At 46.8% G+C, this 12,194-nt stretch overlaps 2 protein-coding genes across 3 annotated transcripts; both read right to left on the reverse strand.

Moving 5' to 3' along the window:
- Positions 1-1,656: 1,656 nt before the first annotated feature.
- LOC123354598 (nicotinamide N-methyltransferase-like) lies at positions 1,657-4,297 on the reverse strand. Its single transcript, XM_044996718.1, has 4 exons — positions 4,089-4,297; positions 2,870-3,077; positions 2,467-2,473; positions 1,657-2,175 (listed from the first exon to the last, which is right to left on the reverse strand). Exons 1-4 carry the CDS (start codon positions 4,222-4,224, stop codon positions 1,744-1,746), a joined length of 783 nt encoding a protein of 260 aa, XP_044852653.1. The 5' UTR covers positions 4,225-4,297; the 3' UTR covers positions 1,657-1,743.
- A 261-nt stretch (positions 4,298-4,558) lies between these two features.
- LOC123354656 (nicotinamide N-methyltransferase-like) lies at positions 4,559-10,992 on the reverse strand. 2 transcript variants are annotated; one of them, XM_044996778.1, is made up of 3 exons: positions 10,451-10,992; positions 6,874-7,081; positions 4,559-5,950 (listed from the first exon to the last, which is right to left on the reverse strand). In XM_044996778.1, the coding sequence occupies exons 1-3, from the start codon at positions 10,530-10,532 to the stop codon at positions 5,485-5,487; spliced, it is 756 nt and encodes a 251-aa protein (XP_044852713.1). In that variant the 5' UTR covers positions 10,533-10,992; the 3' UTR covers positions 4,559-5,484. The 2 variants fall into 2 exon arrangements, with proteins under 2 accessions (XP_044852713.1, XP_044852712.1); XM_044996777.1 differs by lacking the exon at positions 10,451-10,992 and adding an exon at positions 8,827-9,205.
- Between the last annotated feature and the right edge of the window lie 1,202 nt (positions 10,993-12,194).

Consider the following 12,194-nt stretch of genomic DNA (forward strand, 5'->3'; position numbering starts at 1 on the left):
GCCACTAAGCCGTGTTCCCTTGCCTGACTCTCTTGGGTAATTTACAGTTAGTTTAATCTCCGACTCATCCTCGTGTTACCTTCTGGGATAAACAGGTTCGACTGATGCCCTGAGGACACTTCACAAGGCAGGGATGTGGGTCGAGGTGCAGGTGACAATCTGACAGGAGTACATCCATTCAGAGCCAGATTTAGGAGCAGGTGACCCGGGTGCCGGGATTGGGAGGGTGCCGAGCTCAGGGTGCTGTAAGATATTCAAAAGTTTAACAAATGTGTGTGTGTGGGGAGGGGGCACTGAGGACACTCCTCACCTGGGGCACCATTTGTTCTAGGGCTGGGCCTGCGTCCCTTGGCTTCTGTGTTCCATCTCCTCCCTGTGGCCCCATCATAAGGTGAGCTCGCCCTTGAAGGGAGCTCAGGCATAGCTCTAGTTGTCCTGGTTTTCCTCTGAAGGGTGGGGCTGAGCAGATCCTGGTGAAAACCTGAGCAGCGGGAGCACAGGCCTGCCTAAGAGCATGAGATCAGGATCACCTGAGTCCAGGCTGGGAGCAGGCCTGCTGTAAAAGGGGCTGGCCGCACTCTCTCTGTTTCTGAGAGCGCTGGGGAAAGGGAACCAGGTGGGGAAGTTTACACACTAACTAGGTGAATGGCTTAGGAGAGACCTGCTGGGAAGGGTAGCAGGACTATCCTGGGAAACCCTAATGACAAGGGAAAGCAGTATGGCCAACCCCAAGCATGGAACACCACAAGGCCCCAAAAAACACAACAGGCTTAAAAATCAAGGGACTTTAAAATAATAATAATTATATACGCTGGGTCCTTTTTCTTTGCTTGCTGAGCCTGTTGCGTACACTCAGGTCGTGTTTTTCAGGGTTCCCCCCCAAAACCGTGAGGGCTAGAAACTCACTTGCCCCCTCTCCCCACACCCCTCCAAAAAACGGAAGCTGAGATTCTCACATCATCAGGTGACTTCAGCAGGTGGGACTTTAAGAAAACACCAGATATTGTGACACTCATGTTTAAATTGCAAAGATGACAACAAAACAGATTATGCTTAGCTGAGCCAAGTGAACTGGTTGTCGTCGTTTTGTTTCTGGCTCAATAAAGCAGGAATCGAGAGTGGGGGATTAAATTGAATCACCTGTCATGGGTGTGTGATGCCTCAGGGGACTAAGAAGGAGGGGAACTGAGGCACAGCAGTGCCCCCAGACTGGGGTGAGACTGGTGCCCAATCACCACACACACACACACACACACACACACAGGCTCTTTTCCAAGGCGGTATGACGGAGGTGTATGGGCAGCATAGCTCTGGGTGACAAGCACTGGAGTAGCAAGAGTAGCTGTGGGTCGAGACTGAGATGTCCTGGCCGAGTTTTATGGGACCCCAGTGCCTGGACCAGCTGGCAGTCTGCTCACAACCAAACATGTTCACTGTGGGCATCTGAGGGTCTTAAAAAGTGTGAATTGTGTTAGCCTCATGCTTAACAAGGACACCTATGGTTTAGTTCTATTTTTAAGGCATCCAAGAAAGAGAAGAACAAAAAAGAAAGATTTCTAGCTCTGATTGATTGGTACTTAGCCAGTAACAATTTGTCACTGGCATTGTGTATTTCACAACAAAGGCTTAATGTATTTAACATGGATGGAGAAAATATTGCATTGATTTCATTGTTATGTTTATTGGTAATAGTATCTCACTTCCTGCGGGGAGGGTTTCCTTTACCCGAACTCCCCAAAGGATTTATATTGCTTCCTCTTTGCGAGCGAGAATGAAGAACTTCTCAGAGAAATCAGAGCTATCATCGATATTATCGTCCCTTACGAGAACCTCAAACTCCTGAATGATGAAGCCAGTGTCACTGAGGGCTTCCCTCAGAAATTCCTCTCCCAGGACCAAACACGAGAACCTTTTGGGGCCAACCATGTAGAAATTGCAGCCCAAAACTCCACTCAGCACCAAGCGCCCTCCTGGCTTTAACAGGGAGCTGATGTTCTTCAGAGCAATGCAATAAGTGGTCAGAACTTTGCAAGCAGATTCCAAGCACAGTGATGAAACCAGGCAGTCAGCTGGAGGCAGGACGATTGGCTCCATGGGGTTGCTTTGGTGGACATCACATTTTAGAACTTGTTTGATGGTTTTCCTTAATTTTGCCACTTTCTCAGCCTCCTTCCCCTACAGAGACATACACATATACAATACAAGATGAACTCCAAAGGGTTATCTGCAATTTCAGTGTCTTTCTATGATATAGGTGTGAATATTAGAAGGAAAACATAATTCGCTAGAATGATGTCTGTTTGTAGGACCTTGTGTTAACTTTCTCTTTAGTTCCCTTTCCACGGGTCATGCTTTAAGATATGCTGGAATGCCAAGCAACATTAAATCCTTGCTACCACTTGTTGCTCAGAATTCATCAAAAGTTTTCAAACAGGGTGATGAACTCTGGCTACTTTTTCAGTGGACCCTCTGTCTGAATTTTGGAGTATTAGAAGAAAAACTGTTTCAGTGGACTTCCTCTCCCTTCCCCTGGCCGCCGGCTGAATTTAGGATTTTAAAAAATCTACAACCAGGTGAATTTACATCAGCCACATTTCCCTCTGCATTTCAAAGTGGAAAAGTGACAATATCGGTTGATAGCTCTCTCCAAGCTCTCGGATACTGAGACCTCCTGGGGACCCTATACAGACTCCTACCATGACTGAAAACCACATTCCCCTGCTCTTTATTTTCTCCCAAAATTTCTGCCTGTATTTACCACTGATTATGTTGCAGCTTCCAGCTGATCAGTATAAGTAGATGCTGCTGCATAGACAGACTGAGCAATATACCAGGGATTTAGGCAATCTGCTTTTTCCAGCCCCTGTACCTGTTTCCCTCTAGCTCACACACGTATTTCACCACTGGAGTCCAGTCAAACGCTCCTGGCTCATTCTTCAGCCATTTCTCCAGTTCCTGGTGGTTCCGGTATGTATAGTCTGAAGCGATGATCTCCTTAAAGGACTCGCAGGCAGAGAGGAACTGGTGGATGGTGGGACCACTGCCAATATCAATCAGGGTGTCCCCTTTCACCACACCTGGTTCAGAATACAGAATTTCTGGAGCTCATTGCACCTTAACCAGACTAAATGCAGCTTGATCTCAATTATACTTAGTTGATTTTTAGTTTTAATACACCTAGAGTTAATCTTGCTTCCACTGAAGGCAATGGCCAAACACCTAGTGACTTCAGTGTTACCAAGCTTTGGCTGCAAGTCCTCAATGCTTCTTGACATACTGATTAACATCAGATACCCTATGTTGTTGTTATCCCAGTTTTACAAATGAGGCACAGAGCAGTGATGTGACTTGCCCAGGGTCAAAGGGAAGGTCAGTGGCGGGCTTGAGAACAGAACTCAGGTGTGGTGAGTCTCAGTCCAAGGCCGTGCTGCATGGATGCTTGCAGAAAGGGGAGAATGGGGAAAACTTTCTGAGGACCTGTGGTACTTTCAAAGGCTGAACAATAACATTTAGCCTATTTAATGGGCTTTTTAGCTAGAAACACTCGGTGAAGGGTCCTCAGCCCCCCTGTACTACAAGGTGAGACTTGATGAACTGCCATAGCATGTTTGTTGCACATCAGATAGGAGTGACCCTGGAAACTAAATAACTAATGCATATTACAGGATACTTCACCACAACCCAGGCCAAAAGGTGCCATGACAATAACCTGATTTCTTATGTCACAGACAAGCATAGTTGCAGGAATCAGGGGTGCGGGAGGTGCTGCAGCACCCTCAGGTTTTATGCAGGGCTCTGCTCTCGGCCCCGCATGTGTGGTCTCGGCCGCCGGACCCACACCTGGGCGCTGCTTCTGGCTCCTCAGCAGGTTCCCGGCACGTGCCTGGGTTCCCAGCTGCAGGCCCCAGCCTCATGCCCCTTAACCTGTTCAGGTCCACCCCTCCCGTAGTCATAACTCTTGGTTGAGGCATGGACAGGGGTGAGGGGGCTGGCTTTCAGCTCCCCCACTATTAAAAATGTTCCAGCGCCACGGCAGACCAGGATAGATAAGCCAGGGATGAGTCTCAAATCCCACCAACAGGCCATACCTGAAGTGAAGGTTTTACAATAATGTTTCAGGGAAAAGTTAAGATATTCCACTCCCAAGGTGTCTTCTCCAAATTTAAAATATCCGAGATAGGCCTTTGGATCAAAGGCCCTGGTGCTCGCTCCGAGTCTGCACATAAACTGTGCTGGTTTTCCCAGGGTCCCCTACCCACAGTGAGCTGTCCCTGCTGACGCACAATCTGAACTCTGCCTTTTAACACTTCCATGTGCCTGCAAAAAGAGTGCAGCTGTGGCTGGTCTGGTTCCAGAGCTCGGGCTCCAGTCCAAGCCCAAATGTCTATGCAGCAATTTTCCAGCCCCGGAATCCAATCCCCATGAGCCCTGGTCAGCTGACCCGGGCCAGCCTCAGGTTTTTTATCCCTGTGTAGACATACTGGTATAGTTTTAATGCAGATATATTAACCTGTAAATCTCCTTCTGCAAAGGTAATAATAAGACCTGGAAACACAGATTATTGCGTATGGGAAACAGATCATTATTAGGCAAGCACCGCTTGGGTGGAGATTACAATTATTCACCAAAACAAATCATTCATCCAACACCATGGGCCAATGCAGCTGTCAAGCCCCAGCCAATCAGTTCAAACTGATCAATGTTAAAATCACAGTGAGGTTATTGCCGTTATTGATAACGATGTGTCCAGTGTGAGCCATGTTCTCAGTGCCGGGAGACAAGACTCCCAAGGAGGCATGAAGCCTGCCCCAGGCAGTTCACAGTCTCGTGCAGTTGGCATAGAAAGGCATAAAGCGAAACACAGGACATGGCTGTGAGTTCCAAAATTTGTGGTAAGAAAGGAGTAGCTCAACCCATTATCAAATGTAGCTATTTGTGGAATTTGAATGTAGAATCCGCTCAGGGGCAGAACCTCTGTTCTTAAAGGTCTGCGGTGGTTAGGCCTGTAGATGTGTTTTGATCCTCTTTCTAAACCTCATCCATCAATAATTCCAAATCCAGCACTGATTGGGCCCAGTGCTGCACCACTGAAGCCAATAGGAGTTTTGCCACTGACTACTGGGAGCAGGCTCCAGTCCATTAGCAGTGAGAAGGACTTTATATGATTCATTATGTAATTATTATTAATTGCACATCTGCAGCATGAAACTAGGCAAAACATGGCAAGAGCAGGGAGAGGATGAAGCACGGTGGGGTGCAGCTGGACTGGATGAAGCACAGTGGGGTTGGAGGCCAGGGAGACATTATGGCAGCTCTAAATGGGAAAGGACAGAGATGAGGGCAGCTTTAGTGGCACAACAAGGGGTTCAAGCTAGTGCATCCTGAACAAACAGGTTCTCCAAGGTGCTTGGAGGTCATCAAAGCTCCATAGCGCACATTGATTTTCAGGTCTACCAGCATCTACAGCTAATCTATTCTGCCTCTCTACTTGCCTTGGGCTGATGTATTTTCTTTTTCATATTCTTTGCCCTTCCCTTTGGAAGCAACTAGGTAAGAGATCCCCTCATGCTCTACCAAACTAGCTGTATGGTATATGGGAGTCACCTCAAACTGCAAAATATCATAACCGGCCTCCTTCACTGCTTCCTCCAGAAACTCCTTCTCCAGAGAGAGGCAGGGAAACTTGTGTTGGCCAACTACAAAATGACTACACTTCATTGTGGTCACCATCAGCAAATGACCCCCTGGCTTTAACAGGGAGCTGACATTCTTCAGGGCAGCTCGGTAGGTACTCAGGTCTTTGCAAATTGCTTCAAAAGAATGGTACAAGAACAGGCAGTCAGCAGGGGGCAGAGAGGCAAAGGTCACAGGGTTGAATTTGGTGACATCACATTCCAGAACCTGCTTGATCGTTCTTCGTAATTTCTCTTCCTTCTCAGCCCACTTTTTCCTGGAAAGATAAATATAACACTGAAGATAAATGTGCTACTGTTGTGCCAAAGATCCCTTCGTATCTCGGACCAGTGCACACAGTCAATATATCTGCAATCGGCTCAGTGGATGAGAGTTACATAGTCACACGAAATCTCTGCTGGGTGGAATTCACCTGCTTAAAGCCAGTTTTTCAGAAGAGCTCAGCTCCCATTTAGCCAGATTTGGTCACACTTTATATGAAGCTCCCATTTATAGTGGTTTTATAAGGGTTAATAAATGACACAGGCATCTTACAGATGCAAGTACTATGTGTCATAAATGTTTGGTTATCAGCAAATCTGTAGAAAAGGGTGCAAATCGCTATAAGCTATCTATTGATCTGTTGGGCTGTGTAACAATTTTGAGCAACAGACTAAGTCCTTATTAAAAAATGTTCTCACCATTTATTCACCCTTTACAGCCCATTCATATAAATGGAAGATTATATAAAGTGTGGCCAATAATCTAAGGAGCTCAGCACCCCGTGTGCTCAGCTGTTTGGAACATCTGGCACTTACGATCCATTTTGAAGGCTAAAATGGGAGTGAAGGGGGGTCTAACCCTGAAATGTTTGCCACTCTGCCGGGGGTGGGGGGGGGAATTATCCTTGTAGGAGTAAACCTTCCTCTTGTAAGCGTTGCAATTTCAAGCTCTGAGTCTGCTAAATTCATAGGAATCCCTTGCTGGGGTCGCTGGAGGGGAGTCCTGGCTCCAGACTTCTCTTAAATTTTTCCTTTCCTTCAATCCATTTCTTTCTTTTTATCTGTATTGAACACCACCATAATACATAATACTTATTAGGAAAAAAGCACCCCAGAGAAGGAAGATCCACAAATTAAAAGGGATTTTGACATATGTTCTTTAGTTAAATTGTAACAGAACTAGCTCTCCCTCCCGTACCTGTCCCCTTCCAGCTCACACACGTATTTCACCAGCGGAGTCCAGTCAAATGCTCCCGGCTCTTTCTTTAGCCATTTCTGCAGTTCCTGGCAGTTCCGATCCATATAGTTTGCGACAATGATCTCCTCGAAGGACTCACAGGCAGAGAGCAGTTCGCTAATGCTGGGTGCACTGCCAATACGAATCAGGGTGTTGCCTTTAACGCCATCTGGTTTGAAATGCAAAATACCTGTGTATCAGCACATACAGCAGCAGAGGATGGGAGAGGAGGAGGTTTAGGGGGTCGAGGGTTCAAGCTGGACAATTTCCTCTCTGGGTTTAAAAAGGGTTTTAAGAAGGCCAGTTCCAGGAGAGAGAAAATGCAGCAAAGGACCCTGACTGGCTTCAAGACTGAGCTTGATAAGTTTATGGAGGGGATGGTATGATGAGGTTGCATCATAAGTAGGATGAAAAGGATTTGATTTGTATCAGTAAACGTCAATAAAGATTGATTTCACCACACACACACAAACTGACTAAAAAGCATTTCCATTGATAGTAACTGAAATATACAGCTAGACAAAGTAAGAGAAATCCTGCTCCAGAACTTCTTGGACTTGGATTTGAGGTTATTTAGCTGTAATATTTTGACATGTGATATTGACAATTGGTGTTTTAAAGGTTATAAAACTTGAACTTTTTAAATCTCAGTGTCTACTGTCATTAAATAATTGTTCTCTGACTCCCCCCACCCAAGTGTCATATAATTTCCCATAAGTGTGAACATTTAAATCAATCAAAATAAAGAAACTTAAAAATAAACATTGATCTTATCCATTGAAATTATAACAAACATGAACATTGAATTCTGCCAATCCTGCCTGTAAGTCAGGTTTTTAAGCCTTCCCTCTTTGTTTGTTGCTCTCCCCTGGGCCCTCTCTGATTCGTCCGTGTCTTTCTTAAAGCTGGCACTGGGAGATCTCATCTCATCTTTCATTTCAATAAACACATTCAATTAAAGCTAGTTTCTACGCTGAGGAGTTGTGGAGAAAGCTTTAAAAAAATAACAACCCGAAAAGCTCAAAATCCAGAAGGCACCAAAACAAAACCCAAGGGGTGTTATTTTTTTAAATCTATTATTTAAACTCACTTGGCTTGGAGTTAGCAATACCCACACAGCCCAGGTAGTTTTCAAAGTACAATCTACAGGCCCACAAGCCTAGACACATGTACAGCTTGGGAGAAAGTCCCTCTTTCGGGGACAGCAGGGGAGCTCTTTGACTAGTGACTCCCGGCTCAATGGCACATGCTGACTTCTGATCTACCACCAGCCATTCGTCATTGCGATGCTGGGACCAGGGCTTGATGGGGAATGGCACAGAGCTCTACTGCATGGGATGAGGAGCTGATTAGTCATGTAGAGAGACTGTACTTAAGGCACAAACTAGTCAAGGAGGATTTGCTCTGTCCTGGTCTGTGCCATACCCACTGTCACCAGTGATATTGCCAACCACTGCACCCTCAAGGACCCTGTGCACAAGCACTGATGCAGGCTCTCCACCTCTCTCTCTCTCCTCTCCCCTCTTCCATGCTGCCACGATCCAGGTGCACCTTCTCCACTGTTGATTCTTCAGGCTCTAGTGGGCCCCATTTTATGCTTCATCTCAGACTCTCCTATTGACTTTGGGAGACCCATCTAGGTCATTAGCACAGCCCAGTGTTGTCACTGCACACACAAGAGTTATTATGCTAGAGGACAATACTACTCTCAATGCACCTATTGTGGCAGGCTTTTGTAATGAGGATGACCAGCTGTGACCCATCACGCCATAAAGCAGGGGTAGAAAGATAATTAGGGAAAATCTCCTCTGCTAAAAGAAATCCAGATCTACACAATCACATTTCCAGCAACATGCATCCCATTATAAAACAGCCTTTGTGCAAACAGAGTGGCACAAAACACACCCAACTCACCCAAAATGAAGGTCTTAAAGAAGTTTCTCAGAAGAAACATCCTAATATCATTTTTTTCACTGCTTGTGGAGTCAAAGGAATAATAAGTTTTCAAAAGGTCTTTTGGATCAAAACGTTTCTCCAAAGATTCTTTCTTAGGGCGACTCTGGTCCATATTCTCTCTGAGTTTGCAAATGTTCAGCTGCCCAGCTGTTCCCGATCTGGGTTAATATGGGGTTCTGCCGCTCTTCCCGGCCATGGCTCCACCTTCTTTTGTCCAAGTATCAGATTACAGGCTTTCTCCACAACTCCCTCACACACCCCTGTGACCTGGGGTGCCTGGGGCTGCCCTCACTGAAAATGCCAAGGTCAGGGCAGGCTGCAGAAGGGAGAGCAGAGACTCCCCAAACTAGTGGTAAACAATGAAGTTAAACTCACCAACCAGTCACAGACTGTACTTCTGATCTCCCACACTGGTTATCAAGAAGTTCAAAAAAAAAGAAATTCCCCCAGCCACCTTACTGCATTCCAGTTCTCTGGCTCCCAATCAGCACCTAGGTCCAGTGCAGTGAGAAGTTATTTAAAAACTCTGCTCACATATACCAAACGTCCTTCTGACCCCGTAGCATCAGCCACGTTACCAGGGCAATATTAGTTTGGATCTTACCCAAAATACCGTGCTGACAGCCAATCCTTTAGTGTCTAAAACTAAAGGTTTATTATAAAGAGTTGTTAAGGGTTAAGAGTTGTTAAGCACTCAAATACATTCAGAGACTTCCAAGTCCCTATATCATGTTCTTAGGAGTACTGGTGAATTTGCTGGCTTGGAAGTCCCTCTGGAACACATCCACAGCTTGGATGGGTCTTTCAGGACTTTAATTAGAGCTTTGTTTGTAGAAAAGTTACTCCAGTTACTACATGCCTTGCTGACTCATAAGGTGTATCCCCGCCTTCTCTCAATGGGTCAATTGTACAGCCGATGATCCTTGATGGACCATCGAACAGGCTAGGCAGTGCTGTCGCCAGACTGGCTGGGGGTGTCACCCAGAAACACAGCACAAGTTTGGAAATACAGACATACCCTACATATCTCTACCTCACTATAAAAAGGCAATACAAACATATAAACAAGATTATCAGCCTTCGCAAACCAGAACATTTTCACTGACGCCTTACACAGCATATCTGGCATGATTCATCCCAATTTTATAATATTGGTGTTAATAATATCATAAATGGTCACCCATATTGCATACAGCATCACAGCCCCCAACTCCAGTGTCTCCCTAACCCTTCATGAACCTTGAACCCTTCTCCCCCAAGAGAAGTACAAAGTGGGATGCGATGGCCTTTCCTGTGGACTCTGGCTCTTCTCTGAGCCCTGGCCATCTGCAGAGAGGGAACTGCATCATCTCATGCCCCTCTCTAGCTACTGGACGGGTACCGTTCGTCCCAGCCTGGCTCTGCTTGTAGGTTCTCATGCCACCATAGCCCATGATGGTGGCACCGCTGCAAGATACCCGGATGTATCACAGTCAAACCAGGAACAAGCAGTACATGGGAGCGGTGGGGACATTGTGGTGAGATGGTTTCACAGTTACATACATTGGCAGTCCCCAATATACAAAGCCCTACAGCATCTCACCTGTGCTAGCTTGGGCAGCTCCGTGCTTAGCATTCGGGAGTTGGTGGCTCCCATTTGAAGGCGCCTGTCTCTCCCTATTCATTGCATTGGTGGATCGCTGTGTTGTTCCTGTGACTTTCTAGGCATCTAAAAGTTAGGTGCCATGATGCTGAATGCTGCAACACCCAAGTCCCTTTGTGGATCTGGGTCTAAAACTCTTCTGGCTAATTCCCCTGAGAGAACTGGAAAGGAGCCTCTCTGTAGAAGGAACATTGGGCTAAATTCTCTGCTGGTGGCGTAACTCCACCAAAGTCAACTGAGCCCTTGGGGACTTTGGCCTCATGTCCGAAGAGGCACCGCTTCCATTTCAGCCTTGACCAGGTCAGCGTCCCAGCTGCACAGGAGGGAAGGGGTGAAGGGAAATATGTTGTTTATTGAAGCGCTGCCCTGACATCGCTTGTATCTAAACAGGTTTATTGCTCTTCCGCTTGGTACTTAACCCCTCATTTTACCTCAGAGAAAGTGGACTAGGACTACGTGCCACTAAGCCATGTTCCCTTGCCTGACTCTCTTGGGTAATTTGCAGTTAGTTTGTATAACCTCCGACTCATCCTCGTGTTACCTTCTGGGATAAACAGGTTCGACTGATGCCCTGAGGACACTTCACAAGGCAGGGATGTGGGTCAGGGGTGCAGGTGACAATCTGACAGGAGTACATCCATTCAGAGCCAGATTTAGGGGCAGGTGACCTGGGTGCTGAGCTCAGGGTGCTGCAAGATATTCAAAAGTTTAACAAATGTGTGTGTGGGGGGAGGGGGCGCTGAGGACACTCCTCACCTGCGGCACCATTTGTTCTAGGGCTGGCCCTGCGTCCCTTGGCTTCTGTGTTCCATCTCCTCCCTGTGGCCCCATCATAAGGTGAGCTCGCCCTTGAAGGGAGCTTGGGCGTAGCTCTAGCTGTCCTGGTTTTCCTCTGAAGGGTGGGGCTGAGCAGATCCTGGTGAAAACCTGAGCAGGGGGAGCACAGGCCTGCCAAAGAGCATGAGATCAGGATCACCTGAGTCCAGGCTGGGAGCAGGCCTGCTGTAAAAGGGGCTGGCCGCACTCTCTGTATCTGAGAGCGCTGGGGAAAGGGAACCAGGTGGGGAAGTTTACACACTAACTAGGTGAATGGCTTAGGAGAGACCTGCTGGGAAGGGTAGCAGGACTATCCTGGGAAACCCTAATGACAAGGGAAAGTAGTATGGCCAACCCCAAGCATGGAACACCACAAGGCCCCAAAAAACACGACAGGCTTAAAAATCAAGGGACTTTAAAATAATAATAATGATATACACTGGGTCCTTTTTCTTTGCTTGCTGAGCCTGTTGCGTACACTCAGGTCGTGTTTTTCAGGGTTCCCCCCCAAAACCATGAGGGCTAGGAACTTACTTGCCCCCTCTCCCCACACCCCTCCAAAAAACGGAAGCTGAGATTCTCACATCATCAGGTGACTTCAGCAGGTGGGACTTGAAGAAAACACCAGATATTGTGACACTCATGTTTAAATTGCAAAGATGACAACAAAACAGATTATGCTTAGCTGAGCCAAGTGAACTGGTTGTCGTCGTTTTGTTTCTGGCTCAATAAAGCAGGAATCGAGAGTGGGGGATTAAATTGAATCACCTGTCATGGGTGTGTGATGCCTCAGGGGACTAAGAAGGAGGGGAACTGAGGCACAGCAGTGTCCCAGACTGGGGTGAGACTGGTGCCCAATCACCACACA

The sequence above is a fragment of the Mauremys mutica genome, chromosome 22, assembly GCF_020497125.1.
Source record: "Mauremys mutica isolate MM-2020 ecotype Southern chromosome 22, ASM2049712v1, whole genome shotgun sequence".
In the NCBI taxonomy this organism is placed as follows: Eukaryota; Metazoa; Chordata; order Testudines; family Geoemydidae; genus Mauremys; species Mauremys mutica.

Excerpts from the sequence above, each read along its gene's own strand:
- LOC123354598 (XM_044996718.1), bottom strand. The coding sequence starts at position 4,224 with ATGTGCAGACTCGGAGCGAGCACCAGGGCCTTTGATCCAAAGGCCTAT. Across the intron at positions 3,078-4,088 it reads TTGTAAAACCTTCACTTCAG|GTGTGGTGAAAGGGGACACC; the intron begins GTATGGCCTGTT and ends ATTCTGAACCAG.
- LOC123354656 (XM_044996777.1), bottom strand. The coding sequence starts at position 8,980 with ATGGACCAGAGTCGCCCTAAGAAAGAATCTTTGGAGAAACGTTTTGAT. Across the intron at positions 7,082-8,826 it reads CTTTAAGACCTTCATTTTGG|ATGGCGTTAAAGGCAACACC; the intron begins GTGAGTTGGGTG and ends ATTTCAAACCAG. Across the intron at positions 5,951-6,873 it reads TGTGAGCTGGAAGGGGACAG|GAAAAAGTGGGCTGAGAAGG; the intron begins GTACGGGAGGGA and ends TTATCTTTCCAG.